The 20,979-nt window shown below is 41.4% G+C and overlaps 1 protein-coding gene across 5 annotated transcripts in view; it reads left to right on the top strand.

The window, feature by feature from the left end:
* MLH3 (MUTL protein homolog 3) overlaps nt 1–20,979 on the top strand; it is a 474,897-nt gene that overhangs the window by 49,767 nt on the left and 404,151 nt on the right. For all 5 annotated transcript variants that reach the window (XM_089372967.1, XM_089372964.1, XM_089372965.1 and 2 more), the window contains exon 2: nt 14,963–15,110. In XM_089372967.1, coding sequence (XP_089229093.1) covers nt 14,985–15,110 — 126 coding nt within the window. In that variant the 5' untranslated portion in view covers nt 14,963–14,984. The remainder of the gene's footprint in view (nt 1–14,962; nt 15,111–20,979) is intronic.

Here is a 20,979-nt window from a genome sequence, read left to right as displayed (position 1 = left end):
TAGACTTCTAATGGCTTATGATGATGATAATTTTTGGGATGCTTTAGAAGAAGACGACCTTCATGAAGAAATTTCTAAACTCAAAATCTGTTTAGAAGAAAAGAATATGATTATAGATACCTTGACATACCAACTTGCTGAAAAAGAAAAACACAATGAAAAACTAGAATGTGAAATTGTGGGTATAAGAAAGGATCTTGAAAAAACGAAATCTCTCAATCTTAGATTTGCTAAAGGATCAGAAACCTTAGATGAAATTATCAAAGTGCAACGTTCTCCTCTGATAAAGACAGGTCTTGGATATACTGAAGAAGCATCTCAATCACAGAAGCTGTCAACCTCCACTAAAAGCTATCTTGATGCAGCAAAGACCAGTGAACAATATGACAATCGTCAGCAAAGGCATAAAGCAGATCACCAGGTAAATCAGACTCAATTTATTCCAAGGATGAATAGAAGCCACAACCAATCTCAGGTAAATCATACTCAATTTGCTCCAAAGATGAATATCAATAGAAATTGCAATCACCAGGTCAATAGATTCGATAGTCACAGGAACTTCTTTAATGGGCAATGTTTTTCATGTCATAATTTTGGACACAAAGCTGCTCAATGTGTTGCTTACAAAACCATCATGACTAGAGAACAAAATCAAAGGAATGTAACAGGGGTCAAGAAAAGTTCCTATAATAACTTTTCTCTTCTTGAAAATAAAATAGAATGCTCAATTTGTAACAACTTTGGTCATGAAGAATCTGAATGTAGGAGCAAGTTTCGGCAGTCATCTCAAAAGGAGCAAACTCCATTAAATCCCAAGATATGGAGAAGGAAAGAATCTCAAACAGAAAGATGTGGTATAGCCTTGTATGCAGGAGGACAAGAAAATCAATGTTACATCGATAGTGGATGCTCAAAACACATGACAGGTGACAAAGAAAAACTTCACTCATATAATGCCCATTAGAAAAGGAAAAGAATGTCTCATTTGGAAACGACACTCCTGCTGTCATAAAAGGTAAAGGATCTGTTTGTTGGAAATACTGAGAGGGGGGGGTGAATCAGTGTTTCTAACTATTTATTTTTTTAATTGTTCTAGTGATTGCCAAGAACCTATATAGATATGTATATGTATACAAAGAACACAGAAATCAACAGCTGAATTTAATGCTTTTATTAAAACTCAAGACAGTGCAAAGAAATAAATACAAGTATAAATCTGATTGTGAATAGTTGCCAAGCTCCAACTTGGACTTCAGTGAGGTTCGAACCTCCAGAGCACCAACTCTGTTTTGCAGTGGTTCTGCACTTAGGAGCACCTACCCCAGTGACTTCAGTCTTGTTCAGTTTTGAGGCTCCAACCTCTTGGGTTCCAACCCAACCTTGGTATAAACAGGTATGCTGCTGTACTCTATTCCGCTGAGGTTGTCTCACTCCTGCTCTCCTGCCTCTGCTGCTTCTGCTGCCTCTACAGCCTCCACTGCTTTTTCTGCCTCTTTTGCCTTTGCTGCTTCTACTGTCTCACCCTCGGGTTCTTCACCACCATAACCGCACCAACAGTTCTCTGTTTCTACTGTTTTATACATTCCCATGCCTTTGTCCATTCGTTTCCGCTTACACCGTCTCTTAGGCTTCCTCCTTAGTCGCTGTCGTTTCCTCTGACTCGCTTGATCTTTCAGCTTCCCTCCTTGATCGCTGTGACTGTTAGCTCTGCTATAAGATTAAGCTTTTGATGGGTAAGAAGCAGGTTTGGCAGTGTTAGCTCTGCCTTCTCTGTTTCTCTTTCCCCGAAACCTCTTTGTTCCCTGATCAAACACTATATTCCGCCTTTGCTTCGCTGCATAAGCCTATGTGCTTTAGGCCCTGAGCGCTAACTCTAAATCGCCATGTGACCCGACCATATGACTCGGCGCTCTCATTTAATCCTCCGCCTGACCCCCACCGTCGATCGCATTACGATCCGACGGTCTCTGTTACTTCTATCGCACGTTAAACCCTGTTCGTATCCCTGCCGTTGATTACATTCACCGCTTGATCTAACGGTGATCGCGCCTCCCGCTTTTGTTAAGTGCTCACGCGTTAACGTGCAATCGCGGCAGTTTCACGCCCGTCACTTCAGCCACGTGTCGCGCATTAACTGGATCGTGCGGCCATATACGGAAACCGCCTTGGGCCCAAAGGTGGTGCGGGGAATACCGCTCGCCCGCGAAACCGCCTATCCCCCGGCCGTTAACCTCCGCGCGACTTTCGCTCCCGATCACCGTTGGATCCACCATGCCCTGATTCGACGGCCCGCATCCCTCTCGTTAACCTGTGTGCATCTTTATCGCCCGCGACCGTTGGATCTGCCCGTTGTGCTGTATCTGCCGTCCATTGCGATCATAATCATGTGCATATGGTTCTACCTTCCTATGTCTCAATGGTGAATCAGAACCTGTAGTACCTGAAGTTTTGTATCCTTTCATGTCGTATCCTGAGGACGGAGGTAATCTGTCACCAGCAGCAGCACGATCGTATGCACGGCCATGACCGTTGGCGCGGCGTGGCTCCTCGCGCCTGATCTCTCCGGGCTCGTAATCGTTCCCTCCTCCTCCTTCGCTGTCTGAGGGTCTCACCACCAGACTGCTAACACTCCCGTAGACTTGATCTCTCGTTCCCATCGTCACCTCTGCTCTTCGTTCCTCTTCTTCGGCTCTGTCTGCTCCTCTCATCTCTATTTTCTCCTCGAATATTGCCATATTGACATCAATGACAATCTGTGTCCAACACTGTTTTCTTGAAAGAAAAGGTTAACGCTGGAAATGTTATGTATGTAGACGGTTTAAAGCATAACCTGTTGAGTGTCAGTCAAATGTGTGATCAAGGAAATGAAGTGGTGTTTCGATCAAACGGATGTGTTGTTCGTGAACTTGATACAGGGGAGACCATGATCAAAGGTACAAGAACTCCAAACAACTTATACATACTCAAGGGAGGACAACAACAGTGTTATCTAAGCAAAAATGATGAAAACTGGCTGTGGCATAGAAGATTGGGACATCTAAGCTTTTCTCAAATAAGAAAAGCATGCAGATTCAAGGCCGTTCGTGATCTTCCAGATATTAGCATCCCTGAAAATACAATATGCAAACCATGTCAATTCGGTAAGCAAACCAGAGCTCACTTCATTGAAAAAGAAGGGTCAGCTAGTAAGCCTCTTGAACTTGTTCACACTGATTTATGTGGACCATCAAGAAAAAAGTCACCTCACGGAGAATAATACTTTATTTTGTTCATTGATAGTTTTTCTAGAATGTGTTGGATAGGTCTACTAAAGCATAAAGATGAAGCATTTGAAAAGTTCCAAGCCTTCAAAGCATTGGTTGAAAATGAATTAGATCGAAAAATCAAATGCCTCAGATCTGTTCGAGGAGGGGAATTTACTTCGGATGAATTCTTTGACTTTTGTGAACAACATGGAATAAAAAGGCAATTCTCCACCGCAAGGCCTCCTCAGCAAAATGAAGTGGTAGAAAGAATGAACAAAACTGTTCAACAAATGGCTCGAGCTATGCTAGATGAATCTGGAACTCCTGCAACCTTCTGGGGTGAAGTTGAGTTGCATTCGCCGCTGTAACTATTCTCAACCAAGAAAATGTTTGGGTAAATAGCACTCAAACTCCACATGCATTTTTGTATGGTAAGACTCCTACTGTAAAATACTTTAAAGTTTTTGGAAGCAAATGTTATATCAAAAGGACTGATGAAAAACTTGGTAAATTTGAGCCCAAAGCAGATGAAGATATTCTTCTTGATTACTCTTCCCGAAGTAAAGGATATAAATGTTATAATAAAAGACTTGGGAAAATTGTTGAAAGTATTGATGATGTTATTGATGAAGCATGCAAAAATCCAAAACAAACAAAAACAAAAAATTATGACAATGAAGAAGATGGGGAGTATTTTCCCACATCAAATCACGATGATATTGAAGAAGAAACCAATGAAGCACCAGAAGAAGAGATAACGGTAGAAGAAAAGACTCCGTCCAGGTATGTTCAGAAAAATCATCCAGAGACTCAGATTTTAGCGGAAAAAGAGGCAAGTGTGCAGACAAGAAGAACTATTACAGAAACCTCAAGCTATCTAGCGTTACTATCCTCCATCGAACCTCAAAATGTAAATGAAGCATGCAAAGATGAATGTTGGGTCAAGGCCATGAATGAAGAACTTGAGCAAATTGAAAAGAATAATACTTGGGAATTAGTTCCTAGACCTCACGATAAAAATATTATAGAAACTAAGTGGATATTCAAAAACAAGCTGAATGAAAATGGAGAAGTCATTAGAAACAAGGTCAGACTTGTTTGTAAAAGGTATGCTCAACAAGAAGGTATAGATTTTGAAGAAACTTTTGCACCTATTGCTAGACTTGAAGCCATAAGGATGTTTCTTGCTCTTTCTAGCTTTCAGAAATTCAAAGTATACCAAATGGATGTAAAATCTGCTTTCCTTAATGGAGATTTAGAAGAAGAAGTTTATATTGAACAACCAGAAGGATTCATTCTTGGAAATGATGCAAAACTTGTATGCAGACTCAAAAAGGCTCTCTATGGTCTGAAACAGGCTCCAAGGGCTTGGTATTACTGTCTTGACAAATATCTACACCAACAAGGTTTTTCAAAAGGTTCAACAGATAACAATCTATATACAAAGATTGACACTGATAAATTGCTAATTATTGTTGTTTATGTTGATGATATCATTTTTGGTAGCAATGAAGAATCCATGAGTCAGAATTTTGCTTCAGTAATGCAGCAATAATTTGAAATGTCCTTGCTTGGTGAACTTACCTATTTTTTTGGCCTTCAAGTTCAACAGAAGAAAGATGGTATTTTTCTTTCACAAACCAAATATCTCAAACAGATCTTGAAAAGGTACGGCATGGAATACTCTAAACCTGTATGTACCCCAATGGTAATAGAATGTAGTCTCAGCGCAAATGATGAATCAACAGTAGTACATCAACCAATTTACAGATCCATGATTGGCAGTCTGCTTTATCTCATAGGTACCCGACTTGACATCATGCATGCAGTAGGAATAGTTGGAAGATTCCAAGCAAATCCAAAGGAATCACACCTTCAGGCAGTCAAAAGAATTTTCAAATATCTTCAAGGAACCCAGAACTTTGTTTTACGGTATCCTAGAGATACAGATCTCACTTTTCATGCATATACAGATGTAGATTGGGCAGGAAGTGTTGATGACAGAAAAAGCACTAGTGGTGGTGCATTCTATATGGGTTCTAGGTTAGTGTTTTGGTTTAGCAAGAAACAAAGTTCAATTGCGCTATCTACAACTGAAGTAGAATATGTGGCTGCTGCATCTTGCTGCACACAACTACTTTGGATGACGCAAACCTTGCAAGACATTTAGATCACATGCACTCCACTCATCTCCATTCTATGTGATAATACAAGTGCCATCAGTGTTTCAAAAAATCCAGTCATGCACTCCAAGACCAAGCACATACCCATCAAATACCATTTTCTACGTGAACAAGTGCTTGAACAAAAGGTCAAACTGGAGTATGTTCCCTCCAAAGAACAGGTTGCTGATATATTCACTAAATCACTGCCCAGAGAGACATTTGAATATCTCAGACAAAAGCTGGGAGTAATTGCTGCATCATCCTGCTGTTAAATCCAACTTTTTCAGAAAAAGGTTATTATATGTGTGTTTCATGAAGTATAGTCGCGTACACACATGGGTTTCTATGGGTAAAGGAGCGTATATGTGTTTCAGACAAGAAAAACAGTGGGGCAGGATCTGATATGGGTGCTCTGACTGATATTGATGATTAATGTCTATATGCTCTGTTCATTAATTTTATCTGATTGACAAAGATGCCTTGATCATTGACCTGTTAACAATGCACAGGTAGCACAGGTTCAGGGGGAGCATTAGCCTTCATGTACATTTAGCATTGTTGGCATTATGGTTGCTGAGTCCAGCTATGGCTTCAGATATTTATACCATTTGTTACTCAAGTCATGTAAAAGTCTAGGAAGTGATATGAGTCCTCTTGGACAAATGATGTAATTTGTATCCCCACTTTACATGGGATGGATGATGTAATATTTCTTGTTTCTGTCATGTATAAACAATTGGTATATCCCCACTTGGTTGGGTGGATGAGTCAAATTTGGTATATCCCCACTCGGTTGGGAGATGGATGTATGTATGAGTCATTGGTGATAGGAAGGTCATCCTCACATAGTTGAGTTATAGAGTCATGTTATTCTTTTAGAAAATATTTTTTGCAGACTTTGCTTGTACTCAGGAAGAGCATGGACGGTTTTAGTGCATCTCAGCATGTATAAAAGGGAAGCTCAATTAGAGATTTCAGCATGTACTCAGGGGGAGCATGACTAGCATAATATATGTCAAAGGGAAAAATTATCTTGGTCCACCCTTTGCCCTTGATGTCAAAGGGGGAGAGTGACTTGGTGTTGTTGTTGCCATCAGGTCTAAAGGGGGAGATTGTTGGCATTATGATACAGGTGTTGTCCCTGATGGCAACTCACTCAGATGAAAGATCGCGGTGCAGCATGTCAACAACAAAGAATTACAGATCAGACTACAGAGAATGAAGAAAGAGAGGTATACGCAAGTTCACCTTGACCAAACTGCGTATACACGTAGGCAGTGTTTTACAACTCGGACTCGGACTCGGACTCGGCCGAGGATCGACTCCGACTCGGACTCGGACTCGGTAATGACTCGGCCGGCTCGATTTCAATGACTCGGTCGTTGTAAAAAATACATTAAATATTTATTTTTTTTATAAAAAAACATAATTTTAAATATTTTAAACATAATTTTAAAGATTTTCATTCAAGTTTCCAAACACACAACATTATAATATACATGGAAGACAACCATTCAATTCCATAATAACATACCCTGCATGGAGACTGAGTTATTGTGGGTGTTTGTGAGATACTGAGCTGTGACCTGGGCTGAGTTTGGTGCCTGTTCGCGGAACTGATATATTCAGTAAAAAGGGGCTAGATTTATCAGTTTTGGAGGTCCAGCTACAGCCAACCTTTGAGAGGACGTGTTGCTGATTAGAAGACTGTATCTCGGTGGAAGAAGGGCTGAGTTCACAACCATCTAGGAGCCATTATAATTTATACCTGAAGATGACAATCCTAAAACCACTCAACAAGTGACTGAGAAACTAAAGTTTGTATCACTGGAGCTACCCCAGGTTCCTCTTATACTGTGCACTGTAATTCTTCAAGAACTGTCCCCTAAATAAAGTTGTATGGTGAAGGGTCTTCTGAATCCATATTAAGAGGTGAGTCACATAAATGAACATTTCACACGGTTATATCCAGTGGATAGAAGGTTCAAAAATCAAATGCTGAATCAGGTTTCCCTAAAGCTGCCTGAATTAGTTTGCTGAAAGACTTTAAAGTTTAAAGAGCCATGCACTTGAGTATTTTTTTTATCAAATATCAGCAAAAACATGAATTTTTTTACCAAATATCAGCAAAAACATGATTTTTTTTTATTAAAATTGCTGCCCAGCCGTCCTTTCCATGACTCGGCCGAGTCAATACAAACCCGGCCGGGTTGACCGAGTCAGCAATGACTCGGCCGAGTCATTGGATGACTCGGCCGAGTCATTGCTGACTCGGTCAGCCGAGCCGGGTCATGGGCCGGGTCAACTTGTGGGCTAATGAAACGGTCAGAAACGGCCGTTTCCGTTTCAACCCGCCCGTTTTGTAAAACAAGGCACGTAGGTTCATTGAACACAAGTAGCGTATACATACACACGCATTTTCACAGAAGGAAAAGCGCGTATATGTTGGAAAACTAAGTTTTTGGTCCGAGATATTTGGTCCAAGGTATTTTGATCCATGGTATTGGTCCAAGGTATTTGGTCTGAGGTATTGACCCTAGGTATTTGGTCCAAGGTATTGGTCCTAAGTGGCTTTGATCCATGGTATCAAGAAAGGCCTAAAACTATATAAGGAGGAGAAGATCATTAGGCCAATGTGTGCAAGTATTGAATATTTGATGAAGTGTGAGATCTAATATGCAGGTTATTGGCTTATGGTGCTTTGCTTGATCTGAACCAAGGATGAACCTTAGCCATTGATGAGGGATGGGATCTAGTGATGGATCGGGATCTTAAGGCTTGAAATGAATTATCATTATATGGTTTGATCATGTATAGTCTAGATCTGAATACTGACGCATGTGTTATTCCGTAAATGTTAAGATCTGGGTATAACAGAAGTCTGGAATAGCTGCAAAATTATGAATTAATATTTACAGATGTATACGTTGGTTGGCTTTGATAAAAGCGCGTATACACGCTGGTTCGACACATGGAAGTAGCGTATACCTTATAAAGTATGTTTCAGTTGTTTCTGTTTGTTGTTGCAGAGTTTTGGGTTCTGGTGACTGTATTTTTGTGACAGTGTTTTGAATGATCAGATTCAGGTTATGAGTTTCAGTGATTGGTTGATGTAGATGTCCTTGATGATTGTGTTGCAGTTATGTTGTTGTTGATGGGTCCAGTATGAAAATTGAATGAAACGTGGCCTTTAGATTGTGGTGTTGTGTTCCAGGAGTATCTAGTCTGAAAATTTATGAAACGTGGTCCCTGGTAGAAGAGTGGAGTTTTTTGTAGGCTAGCACCTACGTACTAGTAAACACATTGGCTAGTACAAGAGCTAGGGGGTTGTAGCTCTCTTCCAGTAGTAGCTGGAGAACGAGAGAAGGTTGCAGTCTTCTGCAGGTGGGTGCCTACGTACTGGTATGAGTCTGCACTAGTACAAGATTGTAAACAAATTTTCTTATTATTAAAAGAAGACAAAGACGACAATAACAGGTGTTTTTTACCCCCATTGGGTTTCCACCTTATATCTTGGTGTTCATGTGTGTTGCTTATGTGTGATGCTTTATTCTGCTTTTACTGCGCTGTCTAATAAATCTCTGATATACTGGTTAAAGTTCAATACATGATAAACTGTTTAAATCAAAAGTTCTCTGCATATATGCTGGTTGTTTTAAGTACAGTCGCATGTACACACTAGTTCACTTAGCTGAAGTAGCGTATGTAAATCTGCTTGGGAAATTAAATTATTGATCTGATAATACTGATTCACCCCCCTCTCAGTATTATTTCCAACATATATATATACACACACACAAAGCTTCTCATATTTATAGCAAGGGTGCACATAACCAAGATAACACCGAGTGCAATCAATCTCTAAACCAAAAATACATCAACAAAGAGGCTCTAAATGGCCTCTAGAGTAAAATAAATCATGCTAAAACAAATATCTACATATCATCCAAATCATTGTCTAAATTAGGATCCTCATCATCAATAACACCCTCTTAGCATTCAAATAAGGTAGAAAAACCTTAGCATTCCAAATCAATGATTTTTCTTGAGCGAAGGATACATTTTTACTAGTTTCATGATAGTGGAGTTCCATAATTATTGTCATCAACATCAGGGTACGTAGAGGGCTTGGTTCTCTTAATTAAATGCTAGTTTCATACCCACATATATGACAGAATCCAATGGAAACATTGCTATCCCGCAAATCCTGAAATATTGAAAGCTGTTAAGTCTACTGAATTTTGAACGAGATATAAAATTCTACCTTCTTCATACAAAATCCAATGAGGTTGGAAGTTGGAACCACTCTCAATGATCTTGAAACAATTAATGGTAATTTTTAAAATTGAAGTAAAAGGATGAAGTGACATTCTCCTCTAAGAAAATTACATAGCATTATTAGGGCCCTAGGGTTGAGTATTAGGCTGCCCCACTCATAAATTAGTCTTTTTTTTTTGAAATTGGGTTTCATGGGTACTTAATCACATCACACAATGTTATATGGAATTGGTTGGTTCCCTACAAAACTAGCCGGTTCAGTACTGAGCCATCCTTTTCTAGTTCGGTGCCATATTAACCTTCTTCGTTTTGGGGCAACCGGTCAAACTGGTTTTGCCTCCAAACAGGTTGGATCGGTTGGTTCCACTAGTTCTGATAACACTGGATCAAAGAATGGGTGAGAGGCATTTGACGCTGGCAACCTGCGGATCATGGTAGGGGTTGTTGGCGGGCAAGCTGCATCATAGGGGATTTTTTTATTGTTACCCATGCGTTTGGATGGGTAACAAGGACTAGGTTGCATAATTATATGATCGCCTCCCCACACCCCTGCTTACTTGGAAGTCAACTGTATTGGGAAATAACTTATGTTAGACTATCAATATTGATGCAACATGGCAACAAGTTAGGGTAGATATTTTATTTCATGTTTGAAAATGTTGTAATGATATTTAGCTGTATAAGCCATGAGAGTTTTCTTGTTTTGACAAATTGGTAATTATGAGTAGTCTTTCCTTGTGCATGGAGATCGAAGTGGACAATGTTTCTTTGTCTATTGAGTGTTTGCATCAACTATTTGATTTTTGGGGCAAGATTCCATGTATGATGAGTAGGGTCTCACTCAAATCTTCCTTAGTTGGATCTTGCGCCCCATCCCAACACTCTTGTCAAAGATCTTATCTCATTAGTGGTTTGGGCCGTTGGCCAATGTTAGACATGGTAGTGTGTTGGTTGACGAGTGAGAAAATGCAGACATAGGAGTTGGACATATGGTTGCCACGACAAACCCATTGCTAGCCCTTGGATGACAAAATTTCAGGTATTCCATTGGTGATTTTTGACATGTTGTGGCTTTAGGAGGAATATAATGATGGGTGAGACCCTTAGTGGGGGAGAAATCTCCCAAATCCTTGGGGTGTCCCTTGAAGCTGAATGATGGTGACCATCCACTTTTTTTATAATTTTGGTTCTAGCTGCTTTATTGCTTATGTTTATATCAATGTATCTCACCCTATGGGGTTTTAATTACCAGACCTTAAAATTTTGTATGGATGTATTGATTTGTAGGCCAAAGGATGGTTTTGATATGATATTTATTAGGTCTAGGCATTTAGTTCACATGGGAATTTCTTTAAGTTCCTTCATTGTGTCTTTATAATAGTCACCCACTTGGCTTCTAGTTTTTCTTTAATAATATGCTGTTGCTTATTTCGTATTTATTATATCCTTAGAAGCATATCTCCAAAAACTAAACCAACTTTGATAACCCATTTATTGTTTATCAAAAACTTTATTGAACACTGTTAGGCTGTATGGAATTAATTTCCCCCCAAAATTGATATTTGTCAAATCTCTAGTATGTGCAAATTTAATTACCATGCATTTCCTTTTAATAAAAAAATGCAAAGTAAGGGGTTATCCTTTGCCCCGATGAACAAATAGAAACTCAATATGCTTGGGGATTGGGTGTCACATCCATTAACCACGCTGAATGTCTAGCGCTTTGGCAGGGATTGGAAATAGCAATAACAAAGAAAATCACCAAAATATCAACATTTGGAGATTCAATGATTGTAATTCATCAGATGTGGAAAGCTAAAGGATCACATTCTTTAGAGGATCGTTTTGCAATTTTAGCAAACTGAATTCTTCCACGTGTATAGAGTCAGACAATTGAATACAATGGCAGATTCAGTGGCCAATAGAGGAACCACATTGGAGTCGGGGAATTTAGAATTGGATCAAGGGTTGATTCTTAACTCACCAACTCCATGAATCTTGAAATCAAACTTACGACCATAATAAAAATTATAAAGGCTTTCTTAGTCGAAAAATTGAATGAGATCTCAAGGCAGAATCTGCCCAAACATTCCTCCCAACAAGCATTCGGACCTCGGCTCGTAATTTGGCGCAAGCATGTATGGAATGGTGGCAAACATAAAATTTCCGGTTACATAGACCGAAGAAGATGAATCCCTGTCTAAATCATCATAACATTTGGCGATCAAAGGATGTAAATTGCACACAAAAGTGACGTAAGGTTTTAATACTTCAAGGCTAGAAGGAGTTTACATAAGCGAGTGGAGCTTCGACCCTGTTAGCGCATTCAATTCATTGCAGAATTGCGTTAATACTTCTCCTCCTTTGTATCATTTGATTGACATTTTTAGAGATTTGCCGAGATTCAGGCATGGATTTGGAAGCTCCGCAATTCAATGATCTAGGGTGGTGGTTCAGAGGAAGATGAGGTTTTGTATGGCTCTATGCTCTTCTTCGATCTTGCTCTGCGCTACTGTTGAGTGTCCACAATTGTGAATAGAGGTGGCTATTAACTTTTGAAGCTTGAAGCGTGGAGCACCATAGTTCTGCTATGGCGGAATTGGGGGATTAGTTTCAGGAGGACAAGTAGGTTAAAATGAAAGGCTGCTGGCAAGATTGCTAGAATCTGTTGAAGTGTTGCTGAGGACCCTCAAATAGAGGAGCTGTGTGGAGGAGAAGCAGCAGAAAACATATCAATTTCTCATGGATACCAAACATGAATTACTACAGAGTAAATTGGAACAATTAAATTAGAGTAAATTGGAACAATAATTTTCCCACTGAATTGACAGCATTGGATATTAGGGTGTTTGAGCTCGAGGAAAACTCTAGCAGTGGCATCAAGTTCACTGTGGAAGCGGCCGGGACCGGCAATGAACCTGTGAAGAAAAAAGTTAGAAGCGCTCGAGAGGCAGGAACAACGGGATAAGGATGGGGACTCAAACTGCGTGGAGAAGTTGATGAACCAAGACCTTCCTCTGGCAGATAAACTACTAGCTTCTGAAACCCTTTGATGTTATCTAGATATATATTGCTATTAGGAGTTTTTTGCCGAGAATATAGCAAGCATTTATTTAGAATAGTTGGTAAAAACTGTTGCAAGAACAAATTTTCTATACTTATGGACCTCTGAATGCAGTACAATTTTGGAACATGAAGAGTTTGTTGAAGAAATTATAACTAGGTTCGGTCTTCATAAGTCTGAAATGTAATTTTGATTCTTGTATTTTGTCAAAGAAAAAAAAAATGATTATTATTATTATTGAGCTTGGGTTTCTTGCCCATGAAATTTGTTTTATAGGTCAAGCACTAATTGAAAGTGCTTCTAGGATTGTCCTAGGTCAAGAAGTCAAATAGGGACATTGTCATAATATGAAGACCCCATTGGGCATCTTGTAAATTGTAAAAATAATTATTTTTGTATTTTACTGAGCCCTCCAAGACCAAGTTGGCTTGCTAGCCTGTCAAGTCGGCCTAGAAGCTGGAACTCGTACCCTGGGAAGCCTATATATAGGAGGCAATTTGACCTCATTTGGACACAATCAATCCTCTCTCTCTCTCTCAAGCAAAGGAAGAAGCAGAAAAGGATAATGAAGAAGGCAGATGAAGAAGAAGTGTTTTGGGTCTCTCTCCCTTTTGTTCTCTCCACATGTGCGGCGAAGGAGGCTGAAATTATGCAGCTTTTATCTAGGGTTTCTGCAGTCAAGCTAGGGTTTCCTTGTGAGGGTTTGACTTTGATCTGATGAAAAAGGGCTGAAAGAAGGGCCAACAAAGTTCCCTTCTAGATCCAGAAGTCAAATTAGGTCAAGCGAGGTAGCTGGAGGCAAAGAAGCAATTCTTGTCCACATGTGTGAAGTAGCAGCAGCTACCAGGGGGCCGAAGTTGCAGATCTGCAGTTAGGGCCAAAAATCTGTGGCTGGAGGTTGAAGTAGTGTTGCCAGAAGAGATTTTGCTGGGTTTGGAAAGCAGTAAAGCAAGCACATTATTGAGAAGCTGATCTTGGTGTTGGAAGGGCTTTAGTGTTGGTCAAAGCGCTTGGTATTTGTCAATAAAGAATCTATAAGAAGGGATTGAAGAGTTTTCCTCTCAAGAGGAGAGGTTTTGCCCTGACTTGGAGCTTACATCCTTTGTACTTGTATCTTGTTGATCTTCTTGTTTTGGTAGCTGTTTGATGATTGAAGAACACACGATAATAATAATAAGAAGTTAATCCTAATACGTAAAAAGACATTTAATGTTATTTTGCCCCAGATTCTTCAACAGAATTATGTAATGGTTCTGGCCCAAAATCCATATTTTCTTTCTAATATAAATTACTATCTGTTTCTTTGAAAAAAAAAGTGAAAAAGTAAAAAATGGAAAGTAACAATTAAGGAATTGTCTCCTTTTTTGTTAGACTAAAGGACACACACATTGATATGCATTTTTGAACTTAAGTTGTAACATGTTTTGAGAAAGTTGAAATAAAATTTGTTTAGTTCTCTTTGCTGATTATAAAGGTGAATTTAATTGTATTTTCTTGCACAGATGCTCTTTTTTTATTCTTTGAATTTCATAGTTGCCTAATTGAAACACAAACGTGAACCAGGTGGCTTAGCTCTTAGGCATCCCCATGGTTGCTGTTAGCACTGCTATTTATGAGATTTTGGTTAATTTTGAAATTATCCATAAGTCAATCATAGCGCGCTTAATTGATGCCATGAACATGTAAATATTCCAAATGGATTTTAAGTCTATGCAGATCTTCAAGGCCTTCGTTCTCCTCCCTGTTCATGTCATTGAGTGACCATCTCAAGCAGCTAGTATGGAATCATAGATCAAGTGGTTATATTCCACAGCTCGCCCCTCCTTTGCTATACCCTGAGATCTGATCTCTGTTTTTTGAGGTGATCTCTGTTGTGCTTTAAGACCAGAGAAATCCCAGGAACATGATTACCACTGTGAATCTATTTAAATATAATGCAATACCCAGAGATCTGATCTAGAGTATCACAATTTGGTGGATGTAAATTACTTGACTTTTCATTTTCCATGGTAAATGTGAGATTACATTAATTTTGTCAATCTGACCACTTTATCAACAACAGCCACTGCACCTCCTTCCAAAATGGGTCAGAGAGATTCCCTTAATAATACAATTGGAATTGTTGATAGATATATTTCTGTTTCAAATATGGATAACATTTGTATGTCCTATGTTCTTTGGTAGAGTTTTGATGAAAACATTGTTAGCAGGGATTCACTCAATATACCATAGATGGGGTATATTGCTCGCCTTCCCGAGGCAGTTTTCAACTCTCTGCGCTCCAGTACACTTTTGACAGATTTTGCACAGATTGTAGAGGAATTGGTATCAAACAGCATTGATGCTGGTTCAACAAAGGTAAATGATATTAACCTGATGCTTAGGATATCTGATATTTATTCCTCTTTTTATTACCGTGACAGTAGCTGGAATAATATTCATGTCAAAGTAATGAAAAATTGATAAATTTGGCCTGATATTGTCTTCTTTGTCCAAGGACATCTTTTTCTAGCAGCACGCAATATAATTTGACTGACTCATGTTTTTTTGAATTGTTTTCTTTAATTGAAATATGTTGTGAAAAACATGGCAGAGTGCCATCTTTTTACTGTTGCAAACACAACTTACCATATCTGGTTGCAGATTCTCTTCATCTACTTGTAAATATATAGACCTTAGTTCAATATCTACAAAGCACATGACATTACATGCTTATTATAATAATTGTCAAAATTCCCTCTTACCTGTGTTGTATAAAATTTTTGGAGAATTTTTCATTCTATGGTTTTTGACAGAATTTAGGCAAATATTGGATTGTAGCATATGTTGTTGTTGAAAATTAAAGTAATGGATGGCATATTCTTTTAAGGGTGGTGTATTTGAAGAGTGATTACTCAGCCTGTCACAACTATCTTGTAATGTCTCTTCCTAAATTATTTTGGAACATGATTAATTTCTACATTTTGGGGCCAATTTTGGAGGTGATGGGGCCCATTCGATTTTATTAGGAGGCTAGACTTAGTAGAATTATTTTGATGTGGTTAATTTGTACATGGGGGTCACCACACTAGGAGAATACGCATTCCCTAGTTCGATTTGCATAGAGGGGAAATCGATGGTTAAGTGAGGGACCCACGATGGAGGGAAAAGTGCTCCATGAAACCTATATAAGGAAGACAAATATCTTCATTTCAGCATCTTATCTTTTGACACATTGAACTCAACCTTAGTTGCTCGAGCTGCTTAGCCGGGTTACTGTGCTGTTTAGCACACGAGTGTCTCCGAGCAGAGATCTCAATCCTTGCTTTGGTGGACTTTGAGTGCCCTAGGAAGGCAATTCGTACTACCTTGGAGGAGAGCCAGTGGAGTTTCACAATGATATCATTCAACATTTGTCTCAGCCAGTACGTGTTTTTAGAGGACGCAAAAGGGGAACACGCAAGTGTTGCTTGTGGGTTCATCCAGGCAACAACTGCCGGGGAGTTTGGGCATTGGAGCTACAGTGGAGGATCAACCTTTCGGGAGAGTTTTGGAGCAGAAGGTTGCTGCATTGGAGCAGTTCGATTTACAGTCACCTGGCCCTGCGTAGAGAGCCATCATTGGGCTCACATGGGAGTTGGAGGAAGGAATTGTAGAGCTGGAGCTGATCAGGAGAAGTAAGAGATCATTTGGAGGGCATTTGAGGAGGATTGTTGGAGTTGGGAGAACAGAGATTGACAGCATTAGTCATAGCAACAGAATTCGAAATTGGAGGAGGGTCACGCTGTGAAGGGTCAATTTTTGATGGTCAGAACCAAGGGAAACCCTTTTTGGGTTTTTCTGGGTTTTGGGCAAGGATCACACTCCTAATTTTATAGAGTTTTCTGGGTAGTTCTAAGGGGTCAAACATGGGTCCCAACTCAGCTAGCAACTAGAGGAGCTAAGGGGAATTTGGGCCAAATTTCCGAGGGTCAACATTTGGCCAATTCCTTTGTGGGTTATTCTGGGTATTTGGTGGAGAGGCTGGGGTAAATTTCCCATAATTTTCTAAGTATCGGAGGTGGGGTTTCCAGCAGCATCTTTGCAGCAGACAACACAGTTTCACAAGGGCAGCGCAAGGCATCATTGCAACAGTTATTTGTGCCATCTGGGCTTGACCACGCTTTCCATTGAGGCAAGCCCAGGTGCACCACTTCCACATTATTGTACTTTTCTACCAGATTATAATAAAATGGCTTAGCTGTTGGTTGTTCCTGGACTTTTTATGGGTGTGCACTGAATGTTTCAATTTTATGGTGTTGTTTTTATTGTTTGCTTTGCATAGCACTATTTTTCCTAGTTTTGAACATTACAGTGGTATCAAAGCTTGATCTTGGCCCAGCTGTGGGAAATTAGCCAGAAGATCATAGAAGCTTTGGGTATGAGTGCACAGTGATGGGTTGAACCGGAGACAAACCCATGGCTCAAAGTAAATTTAGTATGCAGAAATTCTGGGGTAGAATTCATTGGGATGATGAGATGTTGGTCCAGTTGAGGAGGGTGAGAGACCAAACCCATCCTCCCCCTTACAACAGAGATGTGAGAGGTGTGCAGGCCATGGGGGTGCAACGATCTACATCATGTGGGGAAAGTTGACCAGATCACGACACTAAATCTCCAGAAAGGGAGCAACAAGGACAGAGACAGTTAGAGGGTGAGACTAGGGGGGCACTTTTGCTGGTGGAGACTTGGATTCAAATATTAGGAGCTGAAGGAGGAGGTTGAGCATGATGCTGAGAGCCCATAGGATGGTGAGGAGCACATCGATATACCTGGTGTGGTGCAGGAGTTACCTTTATTAGAGACCTCTTTGATAGCCCCAATTGACACCTTGGTGGAGAGGATAGAGCCTACACACATAGAGCCATCTGTTGAGGAGGAGCCACCCATGGACGAGATGCCAACAGTTGCTGAGGTATTTGGAGTTGTGACCGAGTTTACAGGTGATAGATGCCCATGGCAGTTCCACCAGTTTCAGGCCGACCTTCTAGCATTACAAAGGAAGGTTGCATTAGTGCGTGAGGCTATTCTGCAGCAGAACGAGGAGCTGGAGGGCATGAGAGCGGTTTGTGTCGAGTCCACGACCAAATTGACTCATGTTGGGGAGTGGTTGGATTCCCTACTGGTGCAGCTAGAGTGCACATTGGGGCATGAGAGCAACCCTCTTCGGGCATACATAGACAGGGTTGGCAACACTGTTAGGTTACCTTGGCCCATTGGACAGAGAGAGACAAAGCTACCTAGTCAGATTTCATGTATTGACCAGGATAGCGAGATGAGACGACTTGAGTTGCACAGGGTGTAGCACCCGCATGCTGGGATTGTTCTATGTGATGGAGTTTGTGCATTCGATCCCTCTCTTGGGGTTGGATGGCGAGAGATTCTGAGTTGGTACCCGATGGAGTGGGCTATGGAGATGGTAGTGGACCCAGGTGGAGCTCAACAGGAGTTTCTAGACACTGGGGATGCTAGAAGCCCCGATTGGCATTGGGATCCAAGAGGGACCGCCTATCATTTCCCAGGTATACCGGCTAACTACAGCCTAGAGGGTATAGTTGACCTAGCAGTTGAGTATGCACCTCCGCTTGGGGAGTTTCGGTCAGCACTAGTGGCCAACCAGTTTATGGACAAACTCTTTTGGTTGCCTTGGTATGGCATTTGTACATAGGATCACTCGGTGATCAACATACTTTGGCAGGAGTTTGTTGGAGGAGGTGGCATTGGCAGGCCACCAGACGGTGCCTTATATGGAGCTGGGGATTCTTCGCATTTGTGTGGGACACAGAGGAGCAGAGCAGTGGTGGCATTGCTGCTGACACTTGGGGAGATTCACTTCTTGGGTCCCTTATGCAGGACTTTGAGGGGAGGTCCCCTCATTGGAGAGCATGGTGATGCGATAGTGGAGGTGATGATACACGTTGGATGGGGGTCGACCCATATGGACACAATTTAGGCCATTTCATTCAGGAATGGGTAGGAGCATCTAGCGTGGAGCAGTGGTCTGCAGATGGGTATGGAGACGCATTGGGGTGTGCCATAGCATGTTGGACTATGTTGTGGAGTGGGGGTGCCTCACATCGCATTGGGTACATGCGGAGAGTGACAGGTGCGGTGACACAGGAGGGAAGCAGGACGGTACGGGATGGCATAGTTGTAGCCGAGGGTATCCAACAGTGTACAGGGGTAGGCCACGTTGTACAGTGGCATGTCCAGGAACACTGGGATGATCGGTGGTATGCAAAGGCGTATGGTGCTGCACAACGAGGTCTTGGAGTGTTGTCTCTAGGGACACCCATGGACGGAGATACCGAGCATACCTTTGGTGTAGTTCACCCAGGATCGATGGCGACGCAAATGAGTGATACTTGATGGTATTTGTGGGGACTCACATGCTTGACCGTCTTCTACATCACTTACAGGAATTAGTGTTCTAGTTGTTTCCCTTTAATACTCTGGGCACTAGCAGTAGGGGACGGGGAGCTCACCCAAGATATTTGGATGACACTTGGTGTGATAGAGGGGAGACTTCTCAATGGGGGCATCGAGTCAGTACGCGAGTTGACAGCCATGGGTCGAGGGATGAGGTGATCATCGACAGGGATGTCATATCATTCATCATTGATCCTATGCTTGGGGAGCTGGTCACAGGGGAGACTTGTGTCACTCTTTCCACAGGGCAGTCTGGACCATGCATGAGCAGAGGATACTATGTACGACTGAGACAATTGCCCAATATGTATCCGGGTTCCTGACATTGTATCGGTACATTCTCCAGGGGGTGGGTAGTCGAACCAATGTCGATGGTTGTCGGGAGCAGGATGGATACGCATACATTGAGTCGATTGCACGTATCAGATACCCATCTATTGGTTGCATTCAGGGGTAGCTATTTGGCACACGTGGTTTCCAGTGGTCATCAGTACTACACAGTGGCAGGCACAAGACAGTTTAGCATGCCTCAGATTAGTTCATGATGTATGGAGCCTATATATGGGTGGCATGCAGGGACTAGAGATGAGGGCCAAAGGGATTCCATCAGTTGCCAGGGCTATGCCGTAGCAAGTTTGGCTATGGGATGTAGGGATTCAGTTGATTGATAGATCACTCGTGATGAGCGGAGTCATGGCAGAGAGTGATATAGTTTGCTCTTGGGATGACACATGGGGGTTCACAGAGGGTTTCATCATACGGGGAGGCATACATTCACTGTTGTTGCGCAAGTTCAAAGTTAGATTTCGATGGGTAGGCCTTGGCGCCATGGAGATGCCCAGGCAGGATGTGTCTTTCCTTTTTCAGTATTCCATCATCGAGTTCCAGGAGAGGAGGATACTGTTTTCGCATGATGGGGAGTATGACATAGTCAGAGTAGCACAACGTCAACATGGTGGCACCACTCTGGGACTAGTAGGGAACTGGGGCTTCACAGCTCTTCATAGCTCAATAACCTTTGGGGATGTGTCGACAACTACAGGGGGAGATCATACAGATCTTCCAGTGGGCTTTAGCGAGTCACTGATGGAGCAGGGGACTTCCGGAACTTGCATCGGGCAGGATAATGAGTGGAGCGAGGGGAGCTTCATGTTAGACATGATGGCCTGGGATCCTGGTGTTGAAGGACTCTTTAATTTCAGGACAGTGTAGAGGAAAAGCACGATCCAGTGGCACATCTGGGACCCTGGTACATTTTGTAGTGACAGTGGGTAGCAACAGTTAGAGAGGATGCTTGCTCAGGCATTGCTTGAGGACAAACAATTTTTGCTGCATTGGAGGAGCTTGCTAGATGAGGATGCTACTTGGGAGGGTGAGCGCATACTTGAGCATCCGACACTGAAGTTGCTTGGGGATAAGCGACATTTGCGAGGGGAGGACTGTAATGTCCCTTCCTAAATTATTTTGGAACAAGATTAATTTCTACATTTTGGGGCCGATTTTGGAGGTGATGGGGCCCATTCAATTTTATTAGGAGGCTAGACTTAGTAGAATTATTTCGATGTGGTTAATTTGTATGTGGGGGCCACCACACTAGGAGAACACACATTCCCCAATTTGATTTGCATAGAGGGGAAATCGATGGTTAAGTGAGGGACCCACGATGGAGGGAAAAGTGCTCCACGAAATCTATATAAGGAAGGCAACTCTCCTCATTTCAACATCTTATGTTTTGACATATTGAACTCAACCTTGGTTGCTTGAGTTGCTTAGTCGGGTT

The sequence above is a fragment of the Pinus tabuliformis genome, chromosome 8 (assembly GCF_031772625.1).
Source record: "Pinus tabuliformis cultivar Carrire ecotype Pingquan chromosome 8, CPIR1, whole genome shotgun sequence".
In the NCBI taxonomy this organism is placed as follows: Eukaryota; Viridiplantae; Streptophyta; class Pinopsida; order Pinales; family Pinaceae; genus Pinus; species Pinus tabuliformis.
Note: the sequence above shows the minus strand (reverse complement) of the source record. Positions and strands in the feature narration are given on the sequence as shown.